The 26,554-nt window shown below is 41.9% G+C and overlaps 1 protein-coding gene across 2 annotated transcripts in view; it reads left to right on the top strand.

The window, feature by feature from the left end:
* Positions 1-26,554, top strand: part of dym (dymeclin) — a 438,866-nt gene that overhangs the window by 254,750 nt on the left and 157,562 nt on the right. For both annotated transcript variants that reach the window (XM_080206642.1, XM_080206553.1), the window contains one exon: positions 9,039-9,144. In XM_080206642.1, coding sequence (XP_080062768.1) covers positions 9,039-9,144 — 106 coding nt within the window. The remainder of the gene's footprint in view (positions 1-9,038; positions 9,145-26,554) is intronic.

Below are 26,554 nucleotides of genomic sequence, written 5' to 3'. Positions count from 1 at the left end.
CTGGTAACTTCCTATCCAGCCATCAATCCAGAAAATGAACCAATGGACTAGCTTAAAAATGGATGCAATATTCCTTCGTAAGTGAATAATGTGCTGACACCTGATATGTAGGATCTGGCACAAAGAATAATCACTGAGTGCCATACTGACACGTAGATGGAGGGAAGATACCTGTAAGACTGGCACATAGAAGTTCATATGATTATGTGCTTACTAAAGGACAGCTGCCTTTTGCACTTCAGTATGCTGCATCATCTTCAGTTCATTCACAATTATCTTGTCAGTTGCTGTCCGAGAACACTCTTACAACCCATAATAAAGTTACAGTTTATTTATCCGTATCACAAGTCAGTTTTTTGATTTGATTTATTATTGTCACATGTATTAACATACGTTGAAAAGAATTGTTTCTTGTGCGCCATACAGACAAAACATACCATTCAAGGAAATGAGACAGTGCAGGATGTAGTGTTACAGTGTATCTGTAAAACAGCTAGTGCCTATCATATATTTGTACCCATTTGTTCTAGACTAGCTCACAAGTGGAAACTGTTTCTCCAACTTCACCCTATCAAACCTCATAATAAATTTGAAAAATTCAGTAGGAGCTCTGTCTTTTGCAGAGAAAAGAATTCTGTTAGCTGAATCTAGTTCAGTGAAAAGCTAATTCAGGACAGTGAGTAAAATGCACATCCGATAATCCAATTCTGTCAGTTTCCCATTGGTTGGGTTGGTTAAAAATTACTCCCATTAAATCCTTCTGAGCTACAGTCCAATAGAAAATGGGATTTCCAAATCACCAGTGATAAATGTTGTTCAACCATACCTGGAGCACTGCCAACAATTGTGGTGGTTGTGACACAGCAGCTCCATTCAGTTCCTACAAGAGAAGCAAAGAAGTGAGCATGATCCCTTGTGTTCAAGAGGAATGACAAGATAATCTAACACTTCTCAGTATAAAACTGTCGAATTTAATAGTTCCCCAGCTGTGGTGAGTTAGATCTCAAATAATGACAAGGTAGAGTACAGGAATGAGATAAAGAATCTGGTGAACTGGTGCGGCAACAATAATCTTTCCCTCAAATGTCAACAAAACGAAGGAGATTTTCATCGACTTCAGGAAGCATAAAGGAGAACATGCCCTGTCTACGTCAACAGTGACAAAGTAGAAAGGGTTGGGAGCTTCACGTTTTTAGGTGTCCAGATCATCAAACAAGTTGTCTGGTTCACCCATGCTGCACTTTAGTTAAGAAAGCCCACCAATGCCTGTACTTTCTAGGAGACTAAGGAAATTCAGCATGTCAACTACAACTCTCACCTACTTTTACAGATGCACCACAGAAAACATTCTGATTGTATCACAGCTCCTGCTCTGCCCAAGACCGCAAAGAACTACAAAAGGTCACGAATGTAGCCCAATCCATCACGCAAATCAGCCTCCCATCCATTGATTCTGACTATGCATCCCGCTGCCTTGGCAAAACAGCCAGCATAATTAAGGACCCCACGCACCCCGGACATTCTCTTTTCCATCTTCTTCCTTTGGGAAAAAGGTACAAAAATCTGAGGTCACATACCAACTGACTCAAGAACAGCTTGTTTCAATTTTCCCCAACACTGATTGCTGCAATGGTGAGAATGATTTATCAGTTTGACAAAAAGTTCCAGTGAAGTGCCACAGGTTAAGGGACAGGAAACCAACAATGCTGAAAGCTAGGAGAGAAGGCAAATAAATTAAGTTGTTGCAATGGTTATCTCACAATTGTGTCGTAACAGGTTATGGGGCAAAGGAAGGCTAATTTGATTTGATTTATTATTGTCTCATGTATTAACATAGTGAAAAACATTGTCTCTTGCGCACTATACGAACAAGGCATACCGTTCATAGAGAAGTGTTGGGCAAAATTCAAACAAGCTTAAGTCGGTTGGTATGTGACCTCAGATTTTTTTGTACCTTTTTCCTGAAGCAAGAAGTTGGAAAAGAGAATGTCAGGGGTGTGTGGGGTCCTTAATTATGCTGGCTGTTTTGCCGAGGCAACGACATGTAGTCAGTGTCAATGGATGGGAGGCTGGTTTGCCTGATGGATTGAGCTACAATCACGACGTTTTGTTGTTCCTTGTGGTCTTGGGCAGAGCAGGAGCCATACCAAGCTGTGATGCAACCAGAAAGAATGCTTTCTATGGTGCATCTGTAAAAGTAGGTGAGAGCCGTAGCTGATATGCCAAATTTCCTTAGTCGTCTGAGGAAGTGGAGGCGTTGGTGAGCTTTCTTAGCTGAAGTGCGGCATGGGAGGACCAAGACAGGTTGTTTGGTTCACCTGATTCTCTATCTTATTCCTGTACTCTGTCTTGTCATTGTTTGAGATCCGACCTACCAAGGCTGTTCCCCAACATGAAGACAGTCAGAGTGGAATTATTTTTAATTATTTCAGATACATGTTCCTGAAAGGATCTTAGAGAGGTAAAGAAGGAAAACCAGGAGTAACATGAGGGAATCTATTCAAGGTTGCAAAGGGCAACCGTGAAAATTAAGCTGCAAAAAAAGGCCGTGGGTCATAAATGAATTTAAATAAGAGAGAGTTGGCTCCTGTTATGGACCTATTGAGTTAGCATTCTTTAGAGGTGAATAGAAGTAAGTCAGAGGGGCTTTATTGCCAATCTTGCAATGAATGACCTAGGTTCTAATTTTTGGTGCGCTGTTCTCCATGAAAGACAACTAACAAGAACCTTGCTTTTTTTTTGTACCAGTGTACCCACCTGCAGACCATTGTTACTGAGCCCATCATAGTGCGCTAATTGAAAAAATGGTTGATATCAGTGAATTAAGCATTTCAAAAATGATTTGTTGAAGTTACTTTTATTCACTAGGACCCAAAGGAACATGTCTGGGCATATATTCCACTCCGTTTACATTTAAATTGAAATTGTTAATTTATGGATTTTATCTCTGGGCCTGGTTTTCCTTCAAAATACATTACCTAATTAGTACTAGTCGGCAGCCAATACTTGAGTGGTGTTTTCGTCTGAGACATTCTAACAAAGAATTTAAACTGTTTGCATGAAGAAATCTTAATAGACACTTACTTGGTCATGTGCCAGTACATTGTATCCTTAGTATTTTTTAAAAGTTCAAATGTTGTATTACGTTTGGAATTGTGGTGCTATTATATAGTGTTTCCTGTTTTAGTCTTAAATCAGTGTTAGCATAGCCACAACATTATTTTGACATATAGTAATCAGGTTTAGTGTTTCTTTTGTATATTTATTCACTAAATATCTCCTTTCCTAAACATGGCACTGTACTGCTTGGTTAGACGTTCATGCACAGCAGTAGCCAGTTACTAATTTGCCCAAGTGAATGTCAGATAGATACGATCCATGGGGCATTACAGCCATGCTTGATTTTATTTTTATTTGCTATTTGCCCTGCATGTTTTGTAATGAGGAACACTGAATAATGAAGAGGAGTGAGAACACTTCATAACTTTTCACTTTCCTAGCCTGAAACACTGATATAAATTATAATAGTATAGTTATAATCTTAGCTGAGAGCAACTAACTGGGTATAGATAGGGATTGAACCCGAAACCTCTGTTTTTATTGACTTGGTACTATTCTTATTTTTAATCCAACATTTTACTTATTATGATGTTGAGATGCCGGCGTTGGACTGGGGTAGGCAGAGTAAGAAGTCTCACAACACCAGGTTAAAGTCCAACAGGTTTATTTGGTCGCATGAGCTTTATGAGCACTGCCGCTTTATCATGTGAGTGGAGAAGAGATTTCTTATTTTATTTATTGTCCTCCGTAGAGGCGAAAAAGCTTAGCCGTTATGAATCCATATAAAGGAGACTGTAGTTATTTTCTGTTAGTTGAGAGGAACATGGTGCCCTTTCAGGTTTTGCTTCTAAAATAAATGTCTTCAATATTTCACTTTATTACCCCCACTGCTCATCAGTGGTTTTAGTAAGTTAATGCATTGCTTGGAGTACTGTGCAGCTCAAGTTATTCAGGCTGATTCCTAGTCAGTGCTGAGTTAGCTGATCTAGGCTAGTGTTGCAATGGATTTTGGTATCCCTGCAGTAGGAAATAGGGGGGGAAAAATACTTCTGCAAGTGTCCTATTCTGAGTGCTCTTCAGTGATTCTTGGTGATTCCTTTTTCCATCAAATTTCTTCATTCTCCTTTTCTCTTGCAGAAATGAACTCTTTTGTTATATTTCCACCAGAGAACTAGGGTAGGCTTGCAACCTCAAAGTTGTGTGGTCAAATCCCCTATAGTAAATTGTGAAATTGAATTTAAATCAATAAATCCAGAGAAGAAAACAAGTAGTTATTATTCACTCTGTGGATCAACAGCAACAATATATATTAGCATTTCACAATATAAAACAACATTATATAGCAAGCCAAATAAGGAAATATTAGGGTAGATGACCAAATTCTTGGATAATGAGGTAGATCTTCAGCAGTGTCTTAAATGGGGAAACTGAGGGGGAGAGGATTAGGGGAAATCCAGAGTTTATGGTTATGGCCACTAAAGAAACAGCCACCAATATCTGAGTGATTGTAATTGTGGATGTTCAAGAGACCAGCATTGAAACAGTGCAGATATCTCGAAGCCTTGTTTGGCTGAGGGGATTACAGAGATGAGGAAGAGCCTGGAGGAATTTAAAAATAGACTTGAAAATGTTAAACTTAATGGGTTGTTCCACTGCATCAGGCCAAGCAATCTACCAGTGTGACACAAGATAAGCGTCAGGAGCAAGAACTTGAGCTGATCTTGAATCTCTTAATAATCTATCAGCACCACTTCAGTTGAGGGCCTTAGCTTTCCAGATGTGTATTGGTGTCAGCTATAGCTCAGTGGCAACACTGTTACCTCAGCCAAGTGGTTGTGGGTTTAAGTCCAACTGCAGAGACATGAGCACTAAGTCTAGGCTATGTAATAACTTCGCCAAGGCCAGTCCTCCAATGCAACACTGCTTTATTAAAACAAAGGAAAGGTCGCACCCACGGCTTATAACAAATCAAGCTCTGGACTCTGGACCTACATAACCCTGGTCCAGTTTTAAACTTCAGCCACTCATCTCTGATTGGGAAGCTCCTGCTCAATCAATAGGGAAACTGGTATTCCACGAAACCCACAGGGAGATCCAATAATGATGTCTCGTGTCCTTGATGGCCACTATAATAAGCTGACACTTCTATTTTTTTCAAAAGGATAAAGGGCAAAGGAGTTGCAGATACTAAGCTGCAAAACAAAATCCACAGTTTGCTCAACTATAGTAAAGAATGTTTTGAAAGTGATTCGACCTTGTTTCTCCCCAACCTTCCTGCAGTACCTCTGCTGCCTTTGGTGCTGACAACTATTATTACTGATCATTGTGACAAATTGGAGTAGATTGGGTTGGGTCCTTGCTATTACGGAGTGTGATGCTGTTAGTGTTGACGTCTTTCAGGTGAAACATTAAACCTAGGGCAAATTTTCTCTCTCGGGTGAATGTAATCCCAGGGTGCTATTTTGGAAAAAAGCCAGGAAATTTGCTCCTGTATCTTGGCCAATATTTATCCATCAGCTAACATAAAAAAGACAAGGTTACCTGCTTACCGTGGCATCATTATTTGTAGGAGCTTGCTGTTTGCACGTTCGCTGCCACATCTCCTATGTTACAATAGTGACTACACTATATAAGTATTTCAATGGCTGTAAAACCCTGGGATCTGAAGTTGTGAAAATATTTCTTTCTAACTGCCATTGAAGGAATTGCAGAAACTGTATGTCTTTGGTAAGTGCAGAATTCAAATTAGATTGATGTATACTGGTTTGGGAAAAAAGCTGCCAACACTGACTGTCTGCAATTTGGGAATGTTTTAGCCACTTGGGAAGGTTGCCAGTTCCCATGGAAAATTCTCTTCAGCAAGAATTAATGCCTTCCCCTCCAGCTTTACTCAGTGGCTACACACTCCTGCAGAATTAGAAGGTCCTGACTTCATGCTAAATTGATGATTTAGTGCAATACTGAGAAAGTGTTATACTGTTGAGCTGCTGTCTTTCATTTGACATGTTAAATTGAGGTTCTGTGTACTTGTTCAAGTGCACAAAAATTATCCTGGCATTATCTAAAGAGCAGTACAGCAGTACTAGCCTTTAGTGCTACAAACAAATGAACTATGTTCATTTAGTGGAGGGTTTAGTGATATTCAGGCTGATGGTGTGCTGTCTTGGACTGCCCCTCAATATAGTGACTTAAATACTTTGTCTGAGGCCAATGAAGATGTATACTCCATATAACAACAAGGTTTGTGTTTTATAGAGAAATAGTCATTCAGAATCAGCATCATTGCATGGAGAGAAGTAATTGTCAGATTTTTTCCTTTGGTGGAGTGCAACAGGAAAGAAGGAAAATTACAGGAGGAAGTTCTAATAATTTCAAATAAGAAATTTATTCACTTCATGTGCAGAATGACTGCTATGTGTGGGGTTGAGGTGTTCAGAATCACTTATTCTTCCGATGTCAGCCGTTGTCATGCATTTTAAAGCAACAGAACTGCTAATATTTTGTTCAACAAGAATTTTCTTTACAAGAAAACTTATGAAACCTTGTTAGTAAGATTGCCCCTGTTGCTAATTCCTAAACTTGGGTGAGGAGAAAGTAAGGATTAAGGATAGTTACATGCATTAAATCAGTGCTAAATAGATTCTTTGGGCACTGCTAGGAGTTCTCCAAATATTTCCAATCATTTAAGGAGTTGAATGGATGGGAAGATTTTCTTCCTGTTCTTTGCTAATCGCTTTGAGGGGTCCTCCTTCACTCCTCCATACTGTTTTAGATTCCGGTTCAAATGATGAAGATTTGAAATGTGTTAATATTAAATCGTAGACTCTGTCCGGTTTCCTGTTAAATTATCAAAGGCGAGTGGAGTTAGCTGTGCCTAGTGATATGAGTTATTGAAGTTTTATGGAGCTTGTTTCAATCCCAGTGCTTTGGCCTAATTTGAATCATAGAGTTGAAGCATAGAATTTTTACAGTGCAGGAGGAGGCCATTCAGCCCGTCAAGCCCACACTGACAATGATCCCACCCAAGCCCTATTTCCGCAACCCCACATATTTACCCTGTTAATCTCCTGACACTAATGGACAATTTAGCATGGCCAATTCACCTAACCCACTTAACAGTTTTGGACTGTGGGAGGAAACTGGAGCACCCAGAGGAACCCCACACAGACACAAACTACACACAGTGACCCAAGCCGGGAATCGAACCTGAGTCCCTGATGCTGTGAGGCAGCAGTGCTGATCACTGTGCCACCGTGCTGTCTATGATTTTTTTTAAAATCTTTTTACCCCAGCAGATATGTGCCTGGGTTTTATTTGTCCTTTTGGTGAAAGTGACCATGTTCATCACCTTGAGCATTTAGTAGAGTTTCAGTGGGTATGTAAGTGATTACTAAGGCTGATCTGCACCCTAAAGGTTCTTCGCAAATAGGACAGGCTCAGATAATTGCGTTTTGAAGGAGTTGCTGGCTCAGGATTTCTGCTTGTGTTTTCTCTGATATGTGCTTGCTTGTGAAGGAGGCTGTATCGTATTTTCTTTGATTGTGCTGGGTGCAGAGATCCTGAACAGAGTTCTTAAGTGAAGCTTTCAGAATGTCTTTGTAGCACTTTCTTCAGTGCCATGAGACCACACCCCAAACGCTTTGGTAAGCGAGGGTCAGGCATTCAGGCTGCATGACTCAGTTATGATTGTCTCAATATGTTGTGGATGTTTGACATGCCAGCAGAATAGGTACATTGACAGTGCACATAGACTGCATCATGCCTTAATGGGACGGGCGAGCAAACCAATTAGTTGTCTTGTTTTTCATGTATGAATAAAGACTTTGCAGTTTTTTGGTGATTCGTTAAATATTTGGGTGTCAAATTTGAAATTGAACAGATTCTTAATATTGCCAGCCCTAGACTTATCCACATGTGCAGTAAATTTGGATTATATTTCTGTTACGGTTTTCCTCCACATTCATACTGTACATGAAATCTGTTATGCTATAATTTTTTCCTCCCCACCCTCTGCCCAAAGGTGCTGCGGTTATGTTTCTTTTGGGTGTTGTCGTTTAATATCTTGCCCATGTGTCCGTTCTTTGATAGCTTATGCAGTGAGTATTGGACAAATTATTTTATCACAGAAGCCATCACAGCAAGTCCAACTGTCCTAATCTGGAATCCATATAGGAACCCAGACAAATGTTCTCTTCCTGTTTGTAGTGTGGAGACCAGTTGTAGCAGAGATAGCACTGAGATGAGCAGTTTTCGCACAGATAGCAGGCTAGGAGTATGATAGCTAGACTTGAGAGCTTCCAGATCTGTAGGCTAAAAGTTTTGCAGAACAATGTGTTTGTCCACTAAGCGATCAAATGACATGTCATTTAAGTGCTTTGCATTACGTTTATACAATCTAGAATGTATAACAAAATAATTCCTGGGTGGCAAGCATATAACTGCAAATTAAAAGGGAAAGGAAAAATCTGTTCCCTAGCCCTCCATGTGTGGTGAAATGAAAATAACTTGAGGAAAAAGTTAGGATCAGAAGGAAATAATTATACACAAGGCTGCTTACTTTTTATAGATTCAGTCTGGGCCTGTGTAATTCCCAGGAAAAGGGATAATGCAGCTTTAAAAGAAGCTAATTCCTGTGTTCCTTAGAAATTTGGCTTGAGGTTGTCTGCACTTGGATTACTGAATGTATATGTTTAGAAAAAAGAACATATAAATTTTGCTCCTCAGTGCTTTTCCATTTTTTTTATATATGCCTGCCTTAGTTTTTAAAATGGTAGGCTTCCAAAATAAGTAGGGGCTGCTAATCTTCCATTTGAAGCATCCTCCTCATTACAAATGTGCTTTAAATGTCTCCCGATTGAACGCTAGCATTGTTAATAATAGATTGAAATGAAAATGAGATGTGTTACCATGTAATTTCTGCAGTTGGATTTATTTTAATTATTACTTTCATTTTTTTCTCATTTTTGTCATGCTTTTAGCCTGTTTGCTTTGTTATCGAAAAAGCACAACAAAGTTCTGGAACAGGCCACACAATCCCTGAGGGGTCCAGTTAATGCTGAGGAAAATTCACCAACACCTGATTACGTAAGTCTTTAAAACTAACCTATATTTCCATGGCTGACAGCTGTAATAAGATTGAAATTGTTTATGCTAAATAACAGCATTCTGGACCAACATGATCTACAGATGAACATGACTTTACACAGAAAACTGTTTTTATATTACAGAGCTGAAAGGAAAAAATTCAAATGTTGACAATTTGAAATTAAATCAACAATTGGATCAGTATCTGAAAAAGATAGTATAATGATTCAGTCAAGATTTTTAATCAGTACTGTTGGACTTTCACCGCAATGGCTAACTCATTTTTTGCTTTCGGACACTGATCAACCTGTTGTGCATTTACAGCATTTTGTATTACTTCTGACAAGACCGTAAAAAAATAGGGACAGGAGTAGGCTGTTCAGCTCCTTGAGTCTGCTCCACAAGTCGATAGGATTATGGCTAATCTGATAGTCCTCGTATCCACTTTCCTGCACTTTCCCCATAAACCTTGATCCCTTACTGATCAAAAATATATCTATCTTAGCCGTAAATATACACAATGACTCTGCCCCACAGCTCTCTGTGGCAAAGAGTTCCAGTGACACTCAACCCTCTGAGAGAAGAAATTCCTCGTCAACTCAGTCTTATGTTGGGGCCCATTTATTCTGAGACTATGCTGTCTGGTCCCATGGGAGGGAAACATCCTCTCAGCGTTTGCCCTGTCAAGCCTGTTAAGAATCCAATATGTTTCAATGAGATCACCCTTTATTCTTCTAAATTCCAATGAGTAGAGTCCCAAACCGTTTAACCTTTTTCTCTGAGACAATCCCCCCAGAACAGGGATCATCCTAGCCAATCTTTTCTGAACTGCCTCTGATGAAATAACATATCCCCTTAAATGAAGGGGTCAAGACTGCTCACAGTACTTTTGATGTGGTCTCAACAGTGCCTTGTAAATTGCAGCAAGATGTCCCTATTCTGATACTCCAAACCCTTTGAAATAAGTCCAACATTCCATTAGCCTTTCTGATTACCTGTTACACCTGTATGCTAGCTTTCTGTGTTTCATGCACAAATATCTGTAGGTCCCTTTGTGTTAGAACATAAGAACATAAGAAATAGGAGCAGGAGTAGGCCAACTAGCCCTTCGAGCCTGCCCCGCCATTCAATAAGATGATGGCTGGTCTGAAGTGGATCAGTTCCACTTTCCCGCTTTCTCCCCATAACCCTTAATTCCCTTGTCTGTCAAAAACCTATCTACCCGTGACTTAAATATATTTAGTGAGGTAGCCTCCACCACTTCAATGGGCAGAGAATTCCAGAGATTCACCACCCTTTGAGTGAAGAAGTTCCTCCTCAACTCCGATCTAAACTGTCCCCCCTTTATCTTGAGGCTGTGCCCTCTAGTCCTGCTATCCTTTCTAAGCGGGAAGAATCTCTCTACCTCTACTCTATCCATCCCTTTCATTATCTTATAAGTCTCTATAAGATCCCCCCTCGTCCTTCTAAACTCCAACAAGTACAGACTCAGTCTGTTTAGTCTCTCTTCATAGTTCACCCCCCTCATCTCCGGTATCAGCCTAGTGAACCTCCTTTGCACTCCCTCCAAGGCCAAAATATCCTTGCGCAAGTGCAGCGACCAAAACTGCACACACTACTCCAGCTGTGGCCTCACCAGTACCCTGTACAGTTGCAGCAAGACCTCCCTGCTTTTATATTCTATCCCCCTCGCTATAAAGGCCAGCATTCCATTTGCCGCCTTGATCACCTGCTGCACCTACAGACTGGGTTTTTGTGACTCATGCACAAGGACTCCCAGGTCCCTCTGCACCATAGCATGCTGCAGCTTTTCGCCCTTTAAATAGTAATCCCTCCTACTATTATTTCTGCCAAAGTGGATAACCTCACACTTGTTCACATTATACATCTGCCAGGTCCTCGCCCACTCACTCGGCCTATCCAGTTCCCTCTGCAGACTTTCCACACCCTCCACACAATTTGCTTTACCACTCATCTTCGTGTCATCAGCAAATTTCGTCACCCTACACTCAGCCCCCTCCTCCAGATCATCTATATAAATGTTAAATAGCTGAGGCCCCAGCACCGATCCCTGCGGCACTCCACTAGTCACCAACCGCCAATCAGAACAGCACCCATTGATACCAACTCTCTGCTTCCTTTTAGACAACCAATCCTCTATCCACGCTAACACCTTACCCCCAACTCCGTGCACCCTAACCTTCTGTAGCAACCTTTTATGAGGCACCTTATCAAACGCCTTTTGAAAATCTAGAAACACCACATCCACCGGTTCCCCTCTGTCTACCGCACTAGTCACATCCTCATAGAAATCCAATAAATTTGTCAAACACGACTTCCCCTTAACGAATCTGTGCTGCGTCTGCTCTGTCAAACTATTCCTTTCTAGGTGCCTTGCTATTTCTTCTTTGATGACGGTTTCAAGCATTTTTACAACTACAGACATTAAACTAACTGGCCTATAATTCCCTGCCTTTTGTCTGCTACCTTTTTTAAACAGCGGCGTAACGTTAGCCGTTTTCCAATCTTCCGGCACTTCCCCGGAATCCAGCGAATTTTGGTAAATAATCATTAAGGCATCCACTATCACCTCTGCTGTTTCCTTCAGAACCCTGGGATGCATTCCATCCAGTCCTGGGGACTTGTCCACCTTCAGTCCCATTAGTCTATCAAGCTCTACCTCTCTAGTGACAGTAATCGCATTCAGGCCCTCAACTCCTACCATCCGTCTACCTTTAATATCCGGCAAACTATTCGTGTCCTCCTCCGTGAAGACCGAGGCGAAAAACTTATTTAAGGCCTCAGCCATTTCCTCATCTCCCACCACTAAATTCCCCCTCTCATCCTCTAAGGGTCCAACATTCACTCTAGCCAGCCTCCTCTTTATATATTTGTAAAAACTCTTACTGTCGTTTTTTTATATTTAGTGCTAGTTTAGCTTCATAGTCTATCCTTCCTTCCTTTATCAACTTCTAGTCATTCTTTGTTAATTTTTAAACCCTTCCCAATCTTCTAATCGCCCACTACTTTTAGCCACTCTGAACGCATCAGCTTTTAATTTAATACTTTCCTTTGATAACCACGGCTGGTTATCCCTTCTCCTACATTCCTTCTTTACCATTGGAATATATTTCTGCTGAGTACCGAAAAAGATCTCCTTAAAAATCCTCCACTGTTCCTCAGCCGTTCTACCAACCAATCTGCGTCCCCAATCTACATTTGCCAATTCCTCTCTCATCCTACCGTACTCCCCTCTGTTCAGAGGACACAGGTTTGGGACCCTACTTTCTCATCCTCCATCTGCATCAAAAACTCAACCATACAATGATCGTTCATCCCAAGAGGATCCCTCACAATAAGATCCCTAATCCTGCCTCATTACACAACACCAGATCTAAGATAGCTCGCTCCCTCGTAGGTTCACACCAGATCTAAGATAGCTCGCTTCCTCGTTTTAGAGCTTTCTGAAATCTTTCTCCATTGAAATAATACTCTGTTCTTTTGTTTTTTTCTTTCAAAGTGAACAACTTCGTATTTTCCCACATTATTCTCCACTTGCCAACTTATTGTCTAGATATATAACATATCAATGTCTCCTTGTATGATGTGTGGAATTGTTGGTTCACCAGCTATCTGTTGCATCAAAAGCTAGATTAGCATGACTTCACTCCACTTTATATTGTAATAAACAAGCATGACTCGAGAACAGCTTCTTCCCTGCTGCCATCAGACTTTTGAACAGACTTACCTCCCATTAAGTTGATCTTTCTCTACACCCTATCTATGACTGTAACACTACATGCTGAACTCTCTCCTTTCCTTCTCGATATACAGTATGCTATGTCTGTATAACCTGCAAGAAATAATACACTTCATTGTATACCAAAACATGTGACAAGTCAAATCAAATCACAAAAATTAAGCTTAACCCAAGAAGCAGTACTTATCCATTGTTAAGTCTGAGGCTATCGGGGAGGTAGCTCCAAAGAAATTGCACCAAAGGCAAGCCACAGGAACGGTAGGGTTTATTGAAGAAGTGTACTTCCCTCACTCCAGCCCTCGAGTGTGAGGTTTCCCAGACAGGTCACCCCACACCCCGGGTCACCTGATCCATCCTCTTAGAGGGCTATGCCCTGTGTACATAACATCCATGGAACATATTAGTACTTTTATTATATACATTTAATTTACAGGTTCTTATCTAGACTTTTGTATCTAGCTGGAACAGAGAATGTCCGGGGTGCAGGGGGTCCTTAATTATGCTGGATGCTTTGCTGAAGCAGTGGGAAGTGTAGACAGACAACAGATGGGAGGCTGGTTTGCGTGATGGTTTGGGCAACATTCATGACCTTTCTTAGTTCCTTGCGGTCTTGGGCAGAGCAGGAGCCATACCATACAACCAGAAAGAATGTTTTCTATGGTGCACCTGTAAAAGTTGGTGAGAGACGTAGCTGACGTGCCAAATTTCCCTAGTTTTCTGAGAAAGTAAAGGCGTTGGTGGGCTTTCTTAACTATAGTGTCGGCATGGGGGGACCAGGAGAGGTTGTTGGAGATCTGGAAACCTAAAATCTTGAAGCTCTCGGCCCTTTCTACTTTGTAGACAGGGGCACATTCTCCATTACGCTTCCTGAAGTCAATGACAATCTCCTTTGTTTTGTTGACATTGGGGGAGATTATTGTTGGTGCACCAGTTCACCAGATTTTCTATCTCATTCTTGTACTCTGTTTCATCATTGTTTGAGATCCAACCCACTACAATGGCGTTGTCAGCAAACTTGAAAATCAAATTGGCGAGGGATTTGGCCATACAGTTATAGGTGTATAAGGAGTATAGCAGGGGCTAAGAACACAGCCTTGTGGGGCACCGGTGTTGAGGATGATTAAGGAGTAGGTGTTATTGCCTATCCTTACTGATTGTGGTCTGTGAGTTAGGAAGTTCAGCATCCAGTCGCAGAGGGAGTTCCAAGGCCCAGGCCACGGAGTTTGGAGATGAGTTTCATGGGAATAATGATGTTGAGGGCTGAGCTGTAGTCAATAAACTGCGTCCAGTTCTGGTCACCTTACTACGGGAAAGACGTGGCGACCTTGGAGAGAGTGCAGAGGAGGTTTACCAGGGTGCTGCCTGGTATGGAAGGACTGGCTTATGAGGAAAGATTGAGCAAATTGGGCTGTTTTCCCTTGAAAGAAGGCGACTGAGGGGAGATCTAATAGAGGTGTATAAGATTATGAAGGGTATAGAACATAGAACATAGAACATTACAGCGCAGAACAGGCCCTTCGGCCCACGATGTTGCGCCGACCAGTTACAAAAACAATGACCCACTAGCCTATACCAATCCCTTTTCGTCCATAAACCTATCCAGAGATCTCTTAAACGCCCCCAAACTAGACGCATTTACAACTGCAGCAGGCAGGGCATTCCAATCCCTCACCACCCGCTGGGTAAAGAACCTACCCCTGACATCCGTCCTGTAGCTACCCCCCCTTAATTTAAAGCCATGCCCCCTCGTGCTAGCTTTCTCCATCCGAGGAAAAAGGCTATCACTATCCACCCTATCTAAACCTCTAATCATCTTATATGTTTCAATAAGATCCCCTCTTAGCCGCCTTCTTTCCAACGAAAACAACCCTAGATCCCTCAGTCTCTCCTCATAGGACCTCCCCACCATACCAGGCAACATCCTAGTAAACCTCCTCTGTACCCTCTCCAACGCCTCCACATCCTTCTTGTAATGCGGGGACCAGAACTGCACACAGTACTCCAAGTGCGGCCGCACTAGAGTAGTGTACAGTTGCAACATTACACTGCGACTCCTAAATTCAATCCCCCTACCAATAAACGCCAAGACACCGTACGCCTTCTTGACAACCTTATCTACTTGATTCCCAACTTTCAGGGATCTATGTACACACACACCTAGATCCCTCTGTTCATCCACACTATTCAAAGTCCTCCCGTTAGCCCTATACTCGACACATCTGTTGCTCCTACCAAAGTGAATTACCTCACACTTCTCCGCATTAAATTCCATCCGCCACCTCTCGGCCCAGCTCTGCAACCTATCTAAGTCTCCCTGCAGACTATGACACCCTTCCTCACAATCTACCACACCTCCAACTTTGGTGTCATCAGCAAATTTACTAATCCACCCAACTATACCCTCATCCAGATCATTAATAAAAATTACAAACAACAGTGGCCCCAAAACAGATCCCTGAGGCACACCACTCGTAACTGCACTCCATGATGAATATTTACCATCCACCACCACCCTCTGTCTCCTATCTGATAGCCAATTCCTGATCCAACTTCCTAGATTACCCACAATCCCATACATCTGCATTTTCTGCAGAAGCCTACCATGGTGAACCTTATCGAACGCCTTACTAAAATCCATGTATACCACGTCAACTGCCTTACCCCCATCCACCTCTTTGGTCACCTTCTCAAAAAACTCAATAAGGTTAGTAAGGCACGACCTACCCGCTACAAAACCATGCTGACTATTTCTAATCAATTCATTACACTCCAAATAACTATAAATCCTATCCCTAATAATTTTTTCTAAAACCTTGCCCACAACAGAAGTAAGACTCACCGGTCTATAATTCCCGGCAAAGTCTCTGTTCCCCTTCTTAAACAATGGGACAACATTCGCTATCCTCCAATCCTCCGGGACTACACCAGAGACCAATGACGATCTGAAGATCTGAGCCAGAGGCTCTGCAATCACCTCTCTAGCCTCCCAGAGAATCCTAGGGTAGATCCCATCCGGACCAGGGGACTTATCTATTTTCAGCCCCTCAAGAATTTCCAGCACATCCTCTTTATCAACCGTAATACTGTCTATTTTACACCCCTGCAACCCAATGTCCTCCTCAGCTATATTCATGTCCCCCTGCGTGAACACCGAAGAGAAATATTGGTTCAATACTTCTCCAATCTCCTCCGGTTCCACACACAACTTCCCCCTGCTGTCTGTAACTGGCCCTAATCTTGCCCTGACCAACCTTCTGTTCTTGACATACTTATAGAACGCCTTAGGATTCTCCTTAATCCTATCAGCCAAAGTCTTCTCATGTCCTCTTTTAGCCCTTCTCAACTCACTCTTCAACTCCCTCCTAGCCAATCTAAAGCTTTCTAGTGCACTATCTGAGCCCTCCAATCTCATCCGAACATAAGCCTCCTTTTTCTTTTTAACCATCGACTCAACTCTTTTAGTGCACCACGGTTCCCTAGATCTACCAAATCCACCATGCCTGACAGGGACATACCTATCAAGGTATAGATAGAGTAGACAGTGGTAAGCTTTTGCTATGTTAGAAATGCACATTACGAGGGGCCACGGGCTTAGGGTGGGTGGGGGGGGTGGGTGGTGGAGGTATAACACGGATGTTAGAGGGAGGTTTTTCACACAGAGGGTATGGAATGCTCTGCCAAGCAAGGTGGAGGAGGCAGGCACGCTGGAGTTGTTTAAGAGTAACTTAGACAGGCACATGAGTGGGTTGGAGATGGAGGGATATAGGAGATTGTTTTAAATAAGGTTCAGCAGCCTTGGGACGTCCCTGGTAACGTATAAGGATGGGGATGATACTAATGTTTTTCTCTTTTAATTCACAGGTGCTTCGGTCCGCCTTGTTGTCCAACGAGGAGCATACACGCGATGGGTCGTACGAGGGCTGCTCTTGGTTGTTTCGAGAATAGCCTAGTACTTCATGTTGTTAGTGTACGCTTAAACTGGACCAGATGCTGGGCAACACGACAGCTCAGTGACTATCACTATTTGCTGTGCAGACACGTGGATTTGGGCCAGTGTCTGTGGGAGTTTGCGCATTCTCCCCGTGCTTGCGTGGGTTTTCTCCGGGTGCTCCGGTTTCCTCCCACACCCCAAAGATGTGCTATTAGGCTGATTGGTGTAATAAATTGTCCCTAAATTAGTTTTCCCTCAATGTGGAATGCCATAAGCATAGGTAAGGGTCATGGGTGGAGGGGGGCTTGTAATGTTAAAATGGCGGCGCGGGCTCGTTGGGCCAAAGGGCCTGTTTCCTGGGCTGTTTTTCAGACTCCTACAAAGAACAAATACTTCTACTTATTGCAGGTTTAGACTCCTAGTCCAAAATAAGAATTTTGTCAGGGGGCAGTCTTCAATGATGTGAGTCATTGGGTGCACAAAACTGTGATCCCGTTTGCTGCACAAAGGCCTTGGCTAGTGTGGAAATGGGTGAACAATGCCCAGTGTTGGTGTGGCAGATTGAAGCCAGGTGAGCGGGCTATTGGATCTGTGGTAAAGAAATGGTTTTTAATGGTAGCATGTTAATTCCATTCCTGCTGCCACAGGGTCTCTACTGTTATAAAAACAGAAAATGCTGGAAAATCTCAGCAGGCCGGATGGCATCTGTGGAGAGAGACTAGAGCCAACGTTTCGAATCTGAAGATGGGTCATCCAGACTCAACGTTGGCTCTATTCTCTCTCCACAGATGCTGTCAGACCTGCTGAGATTTTTCTAGCATTTTCTGTTTTTGTTTCAGATTCCAGCATCCGCACTATTTTGCTTTTACCTCTACTGTTATTCTTTGGCAAGATGGTCTTAGCTATACAGGCTGGCTTCATGGAAGGCGAGCAGCAGGTAGATTGGTAAAGTCCTTATGCAGCAGCAGGCTTATGTTGATATAAATCATCAGGATCCTTTTTTTTTTGCAATCTTCCTTCTTACGTGAGGGGGTGGGATGTTGCTCAGTACTGGGAGTCAAAGGAGTTGAGTTAAGCAGAGGTTACTGCATTGTTATGTTGGGCTAGTTGTGGGATAAGTTGTAACATACAGGGTGCAGTTGACTAGATGTTGGCAACAACTGAGGTCCTTAAGGTTGAGCATCTGTACCTCGGTGTTCCATAATCTAAAGTTTAATTATTAGTGTCTCAGGTAAGGCTTACATTAATACTGCAATGAAGTTATTGTGACAATTCGCTAGTCACCGCACTCTGGCTCCTGTTCGGGTGCACTGAGGGAGAATTTATCCTGGCCAATGCATCTGACCAGCACGTCAGTGAGAGGAAACCGGAGCACCCGAAGGAAAAACATGCATACACGTTAAGAATTTGCAGGCTCTGCATGGACAGTGACCCCAAGCTGGAAATCAAACCCGGGTCCCTGCTGCTGTGAGGCAGCAGTGCTAACCACTGTGCCACCATGCCACCATCGTCTGTCATCTCAACATCCCTCAACCCTTTGTCTCTCCAGAAATGTATCCAGTTAGAGTTTGAAGTCCTATTAATTTGCCTTTCTGATAAATTATTCAACAACTAATAATTATTCCTTCTGAATTTTTAATTCTTTTCCATCTTGTGCATGCGAGTTGTGAATTATTGTATATCCCCCTGGAAAGTATGTACATATAACTTCCCTGTTTTGATCTTTACTGAGTGTTCGGAAATAATTAATAGTTACAGAAGGGGGCATACATTGCAAGAAATCTTCAAATCATTTGCCAAGCTACAGGCAAATGGGAACTGTTGCTCTGTTTCCAAGACTGCTGATTCTCCTTGTCAAAAGTTGCTTGTGGTTGAGACCCATGCTGACACATCCACCCAGAACAGCCATATTCCCATTATTGCTACATCTTTTTTTTTCCCCAAATACTTCTGAGGTTTTTACCCAGCCACTCTGTCTGGAAGTCTATTTTACATATTATCGCTTTCTGCACAGCAAAAACCTCCGTACATGATGCAGCTTGTGTCCTTGTCCTAATTCCACTATTTAAATTAAATTCTAGAGACAGGCATTGAGGCTTTTTTTGTTCTGCCTCCACCCTTCTTTCTCAAAGACCAGAACTGGACACAGTATTCAAGCGGTGATCTGAACATAGCACTTTGACCACAACTTCCTGTAACATGTATTCCTGTTTTAGTAAAATGGCAGAGATTAATCCCCAAGTTACCTCTCTTTCTGCCCAGTAAGCAACGAGAGGAAAGTATTACTCAGTGGGCCGAATGGCCTCCTTCTGCACTGTACGGATCCTATGATCTTCTATTGTGAGGTGGGACTACCCCACAATAAAGTTGAGAAACCATTGTTAATTCTCATAACACCTTAATTTTCCTGCTGCTTTTTTGCTCACAGTTTGGATAGTATCCTGTCTCCTTTCAAAAGTGTTCTGGACCAGCAAAACAATCTGAGAAGGGTGGCAGAATATAAACTATTTATTTATATGCTAATTTTGCCAATTACCCAAGGCTGGAATTGAACCCGGGCCCCTGGAGCTGTGAGACAACAGTGCTAGCCACTGTGCCATCAGGCTGCCCATAAAATTTAAGTATGTTTGCCTACAAGTGGATTCAGTAGATATGTAAAATTAACATATCGTTGATTGTACTGAAATGCAACCAGAGACAAAATATTTATTTCTGGTGAGACCAGGATACAATACTGTCTTCAATAAGTATTAATGAATGCTGCCCATTGAGAACATCATCCAAAAGCACACTGTCAGTAACCACATACATTGAAGTCACCCATACTACCTTGCCCCTCCTTCCTTGATCCCTCTACTGTCTCTAAACTACCATACTAATTGTCCACTATCCAGCTCTGATTAAGCAGAAGTTTCCTTCAGTTGGTAAGACAAAAGCCATTAGTTTCAATCCTTCCGAAAAACGTTCCACCTTTCTTCTTTGGTGACAGTTTGATGTTAAGCAGACCGTTTGCAACCTCAGTGTCATATTTGATGTTGAGATGAGCTCCCAACCACACACTGCAACATCAGTAGGCCAATCTATTTCCACCTGGATTATATTTTTTCAACTTTGCCTCCCATCAGCAACCTGCCTCAGCTCATTTGCTACTGAAACCCTCATCCATGACTTTGTTTACTCTAGATTTGATTATTTCAAAATTCTCCTTGCTGATATCTCATGTTTTACCTTCCATAAACTTCAGATCATCCAAAGCCCTGCTACCCCAATTGTAACTCGCACTAAATCCAGTCCACTCATCACCCTGTGTTCACAGGCCTGCACTGGTTAAGCAACATCTCAATGTAAAGATTCTCAGCCTTGTTTTCGAATATAAAAGCGTTCTCTCACTCTCTGAGCTAACGGCCACAGTCTTCAGGTAGTCCTTTAACAATTTGTGCCTCTGTTCTGCCATTCAGACAGGAATATAGGAAGGGTATGTTGACATTGGAGACAGTCTGGCAAAGCTTCATTAGGTTGACCCCGGAATGGGATTTTAGATAGGTTAGATATACTCATTGAACTTTAGACGAATGCGAGGCACCCTTATTGAGATACATAGGATTCTCGGGGTTGGCTGAGAGACTTGTTTCCCCTTGTGGGTGAGTCTAGGACCAGAGGGCATAATCTCAGTAAAGGGTCATCCAATTAAAACAGAGATGAGAAGGAATTTACAAGATTATGACAGGCTTGGATAGAGTGGATAGTCAGTCTTTTTCTCAGGGTCGAAGAGTCAGTTACTCAGGGGCATAGGTTGAGAGTGAATGGGGGAATGTTTATAAGAGATGTAAAGGGCAAGCTTTTCACAGAGGTTGGTGAATGCTTGGCGGTGGTGGAAGTAGTTTCTAGAACAATGTTCAAGAGGCGTCTGGATAGCTACATGAATAGGCAGGGCATATAGGGATATGGACACATAGAGGCAAGAAAATATTAGATTAGAGAGTCATCTGTGTCAGCATAGACTTGGTGAGCCAAAGGACCTGTTCCGTGCTGTACTGTTCTTTGTTATTTGAATTTCTTCTCTAAGGGTAACAAATCTGTGGAACATCAGAGGGTTCTGGAGGCTGGGTGGTTAAGTATGTTCAGGGTTGAGGTGGGCAGATTTTTAAACATTAGAAGAATCAAGGGTAATGGAGATAAGGTGGGAAAGTGAAGTTGAGGATTATCAGATCAGTCATGCAAACTTGATGGGCCAAATGGCCTACTTTTGCTCCTGCGTCTTATGGACAATCTTGTCCTTGACCAACATCCACGTCTGCTCTATCAGCAAGTAGATCGCTTGATCTTTGTTACAGTTACACCAGCTAATTCTGACCATTATGTATTGTGGAGATATCAGGCCAGCTGTAGAAATCATTTCCTCCTAGCCTGTGGTCACCCAATTTAGCAAAACTAAGGAATTGAATCTGAAATTTCATGGTCTGCATAATTTACTATCACACTGCAAATGACATTTATCCACTAAGTCATGGGAGAGATTGCCATCTCCCAGTGTAAACTTATTGTATTTTTTAGGGTTTTATTTTAAAAAGACTGAGGCATTTGCCCACAATTTAAGTAATGGAGAGAGTAATCACTGTTTATTGAGCACTAGAGATTATTTCTGTAACTTGAAGCCAAATATTTTAATACTAGGCTCAGAAAATTATAGTAATTGTTTTTGTTTATTATGCCTTTTGGTTACAGTTACTGAATTAGCATGAAATTAGGGAAGCCTTTTCATTTTCTCCCAAGAGTGCTTTGTTCCGTCAGATTAAATGTTGTAGCTTGTGGGTGTAATTATGGCCAATTCAATAAAGAAATGAACTTTGCAAATAAAAGGGATTAACAGTATTCACTGTATTCAAACATACTCCCTTTATGATCCTGTGCAGCAAACCGAAAGGGCATGATGAAATTTATAAATTATTGTCCAGCTATTAATTTTTTTGTTTTCTATTAATTAGCTTTAAAATTTAAATTGACTTCTCATCAAACAATTTGAGTGATGACTTCTTCTGCAACAGAAGTTTCTTGTTTTTAAGCGATTAGTATCCATACCAACATACATGCTTGCCTGCATCTAAGAACCTGGATTTCACTATGGCGGCTGAATGTTCATGTGGCTTAACATCACAAACAGTACTGTGCTCATCCAACATCTGGCAGCATCTGCCTTTCACGTTTAGAAACTTTAGTTAATTGTCTTCTCCATTCATCCAGGGACAGTGTAATTGCTATGGGGAGGCAGTGGCATAGCGGTATTGTCACTGCTCCAATAATCCAGAAGAATGTCGGGTCCCTTTAATGGATACACATGCAGGGAATTGCAAGGTTATTATTGGTGACACAATCTCTCTCCTTTTGTTCGGTTTCGAAATAAGCATCTAGCAATTTATGTAAAACTCACAAAACTAATGTCTGCAGATTGCTAAAGTAGAATTGAGAAATAAAAATGAGAAAGTTGTCATGTTTGAATTAAAAATTAAATTTGAAGGCTTGTTTCTGCAGTTTTCAGCATTTAAGAGCTGACTTGACATCTCAAGTCCTTAAAGTAGGAAGGACTGAGTGAATGATTTTTTTTATCTGTGGTGAACATTGTCTATACTGATCTGAAGTCTTCACTCTCTGATGCCTGTAAGTGAAATTAGTCTTGATCAGTTTCAGCCAATCTTCTGGTTTGGTGAGTCAGTTCCATTATACCAACACCTGCCCATTATTTGGCTTATTCTAAGGCCATAAGGTACTACTTTGAGAAATAAATGTCTCAGTAAAATAGCAGAAAGTGTTTTACCAAGAATGAACTACATTTTTGAGGCAGTGCAAAGGAAAAAGATTGACTTAGAATTATGTAGACCCTTTCGTGATCTCAGAACTTCGCAAAATGTTTTTCAACCAATGCAATACTGAGGTGCAAAGTGTTTGAATGTAGGAAAGTGGCAGCCAATTTCAGCACAGCAAGCTCCCACACACAGCAATGTGATAATAACCAGACCATCTGCTTTAATGAAGGAGCTGATAGATTTGATTTATTATTGTCACATGTATTGGTATACAGTGAAAAGTATTGTTTCTTGCATGCTATACAGACAAAACATACCATTCACAGAGAAGGAAACAAGAGTACCGACTGTAGTGTTACAGTCATAGCTAGGATGTAGAGAAAGATAAAGAGTTAGAATGAAGTTTTAGAAACATAGAATTAGAAGCTATGCTGGGCACAGCTTACAAGATGTCGCCATGTTCCGTTGCCACCATTAAAAAAAAAAGAGACATTGGCCAAGATACTGAGGAGAACTCTGTGAAATGGCACTATTTCTTCTTTGATACAGTGCCATGGGATCTTTTATACCCACAAGTAGAGAAGAAGGGGCTTTAGTCTAACTCATCTGGAAGATAGCACTCTGATAGTATAGCGTTCCCTTAATATTGTAGTGAAACATCTTTAGAGTAGAATTTGAACCCACAACTTTCTGACAGTGCTAATACTGAACTGTATCTGACATGAATAATGAGCCTGCAGGTGGGAGCTGCTATAAATGTAAAACTGAAAATATGCTGTTGTCTCAAATATTGAGGATCTATGACCTGTAAACGTTTCTGGTTGTAATTGGGTGCCAAATTGGAAAAGCGTCCTATCGACTTTTCACCTTGACCACAAAAGTCCATGGACTCCAGGGACTAGGTGGTGCACTGAATTAGACTTAGCTTTTCTCTTTTAGTACCTAAATATGATCCTAACCTAGACTAATGAAAGAAAATCTCCTGTCTGTTGGCTGTAAGTGTCAAGCTACTTCTAGTTTAGAGCACTGAAATGGACCATTAGAATCAGTTGGTCTATATCAGTGTTTATGTTCCATACAAACTTACTTCCACCCTCGTTCATCCAATGCTATTAGTATATCCTTCTATTCCTTTCTCCCGAATGTGCTTATGCAATTTCCCCTTAAATGCATCTCAGTTATTTATCTTGATCATGCCTTGTGGTAGTTCCACATTCTCCAAATGTTTGAGTAGTACTGACAGGAGAGTCAATAACCAGAAGACACAGATTTAAGGTAGTTGGCAAAAGAACCAGAGGACAGATCAGACTTTTTAAACACAGCAAGTTATAATCTGGAATGCTTTGCTGAAAGGATGACGGAAGCAGATTTAACAATAATTTTCAAAGGGGAATTGGATAAATCAGTGTTTCTCCAACTGGATCCTTTGAAAGCTGGGTTCGATTGGAGACATTCACGGATTCTATGGTGGCTCCAGTCACTTTGAAATTGAGAAAAGCTGTCTTTCCGCCTTCTGTTGGCAGTGATTTTCACATTACATTGGCTACTGAGAGATTGATATGTATACCTATTAGCAGCCAATGCACTGAGAAGTCAGCCCCTGATTGGTTGAGCTGGACACAGTGGTAAAGTCAGTATTGAAAGTTCCAGGCAAGGTCAAGAGCATGGTGGAGTGAGCAGTCAAGCAAGATTGTGGCCATAGATGGGACCTTAGAATAAGCCAAATAATGGGCAGGTGTTAGTATAATGGAATTGACTCACCAAACCAGAGTAGGAGAAATAACCTGGGAGCGATGGAGGGAGAAGTGAGTGTGTGAATGTGTAAGAGAGGGAGAGGTGAGTGTGTGAATATGTAAGAGAGGGAGAGGTGAGTGTGTGAATGTGTAAGAGAGAGAGAGGTGACTGTGTGAATGTGTAAGAGAGAGAGAGGTGACTGTGTGAATGTGTAAGAGAGAGAGAGGTGACTGTGTGAATGTGTAAGAGAGAGAGAGGTGAGTGTGTGAATGTGTAAGAGAGAGAGAGGTGAGTGTGTGAATGTGTAAGAGAGAGAGAGGTGAGTGTGTGAATGTGTAAGAGAGAGAGAGGTGAGTGTGTGAATGTGTAAGAGAGAGAGAGGTGAGTGTGTGAATGTGTAAGAGAGAGAGAGGTGAGTGTGTGAATGTGTAAGAGAGAGAGAGGTGAGTGTGTGAATGTGTAAGAGAGAGAGAGGTGAGTGTGTGAATGTGTAAGAGAGAGAGAGGTGAGTGTGTGAATGTGTAAGAGAGAGAGAGGTGAGTGTGTGAATGTGTAAGAGAGAGAGCGGTGAGTGTGTGAATGTGTAAGAGAGAGAGAGGTGAGTGTGTGAATGTGTAAGAGAGAGAGAGGTGAGTGTGTGAATGTGTAAGAGAGACAGAGGTGAGTGTGTGAATGTGTAAGAGAGAGAGAGGTGAGTGTGTGAATGTGTAAGAGAGAGAGAGGTGAGTGTGTGAATGTGTAAGAGAGAGAGAGGTGAGTGTGTGAATGTGTAAGAGAGAGAGAGGTGAGTGTGTGAATGTGTAAGAGAGAGAGAGGTGAGTGTGTGAATGTGTAAGAGAGAGAGAGGTGAGTGTGTGAATGTGTAAGAGAGAGAGAGGTGAGTGTGTGAATGTGTAAGAGAGAGAGAGGTGAGTGTGTGAATGTGTAAGAGAGAGAGAGGTGAGTGTGTGAATGTGTAAGAGAGAGAGAGGTGAGTGTGTGAATGTGTAAGAGAGAGAGAGGTGAGTGTGTGAATGTGTAAGAGAGAGAGAGGTGAGTGTGTGAATGTGTAAGAGAGAGAGAGGTGAGTGTGTGAATGTGTAAGAGAGAGAGAGGTGAGTGTGTGAATGTGTAAGAGAGAGAGAGGTGAGTGTGTGAATGTGTAAGAGAGAGAGAGGTGAGTGTGTGAATGTGTAAGAGAGAGAGAGGTGAGTGTGTGAATGTGTAAGAGAGAGAGAGGTGAGTGTGTGAATGTGTAAGAGAGAGAGAGGTGAGTGTGTGAATGTGTAAGAGAGAGAGAGGTGAGTGTGTGAATGTGTAAGAGAGAGAGAGGTGAGTGTGTGAATGTGTAAGAGAGAGAGAGGTGAGTGTGTGAATGTGTAAGAGAGAGAGAGGTGAGTGTGTGAATGTGTAAGAGAGAGAGAGGTGAGTGTGTGAATGTGTAAGAGAGAGAGAGGTGAGTGTGTGAATGTGTAAGAGAGAGAGAGGTGAGTGTGTGAATGTGTAAGAGAGAGAGAGGTGAGTGTGTGAATGTGTAAGAGAGAGAGAGGTGAGTGTGTGAATGTGTAAGAGAGAGAGAGGTGAGTGTGTGAATGTGTAAGAGAGAGAGAGGTGAGTGTGTGAATGTGTAAGAGAGAGAGAGGTGAGTGTGTGAATGTGTAAGAGAGAGAGAGGTGAGTGTGTGAATGTGTAAGAGAGAGAGAGGTGAGTGTGTGAATGTGTAAGAGAGAGAGAGGTGAGTGTGTGAATGTGTAAGAGAGAGAGAGGTGAGTGTGTGAATGTGTAAGAGAGAGAGAGGTGAGTGTGTGAATGTGTAAGAGAGAGAGAGGTGAGTGTGTGAATGTGTAAGAGAGAGAGAGGTGAGTGTGTGAATGTGTAAGAGAGAGAGAGGTGAGTGTGTGAATGTGTAAGAGAGAGAGAGGTGAGTGTGTGAATGTGTAAGAGAGAGAGAGGTGAGTGTGTGAATGTGTAAGAGAGAGAGAGGTGAGTGTGTGAATGTGTAAGAGAGAGAGAGGTGAGTGTGTGAATGTGTAAGAGAGAGAGAGGTGAGTGTGTGAATGTGTAAGAGAGAGAGAGGTGAGTGTGTGAATGTGTAAGAGAGAGAGAGGTGAGTGTGTGAATGTGTAAGAGAGAGAGAGGTGAGTGTGTGAATGTGTATGAGAGAGAGAGGTGAGTGTGTGAATGTGTAAGAGAGAGAGAGGTGAG

The sequence above is a fragment of the Carcharhinus amblyrhynchos genome, chromosome 1 (assembly GCF_965287045.1).
Source record: "Carcharhinus amblyrhynchos chromosome 1, sCarAmb.v2.hapA, whole genome shotgun sequence".
Lineage (NCBI taxonomy): Eukaryota > Metazoa > Chordata > Chondrichthyes > Carcharhiniformes > Carcharhinidae > Carcharhinus > Carcharhinus amblyrhynchos.
Note: the sequence above shows the minus strand (reverse complement) of the source record. Positions and strands in the feature narration are given on the sequence as shown.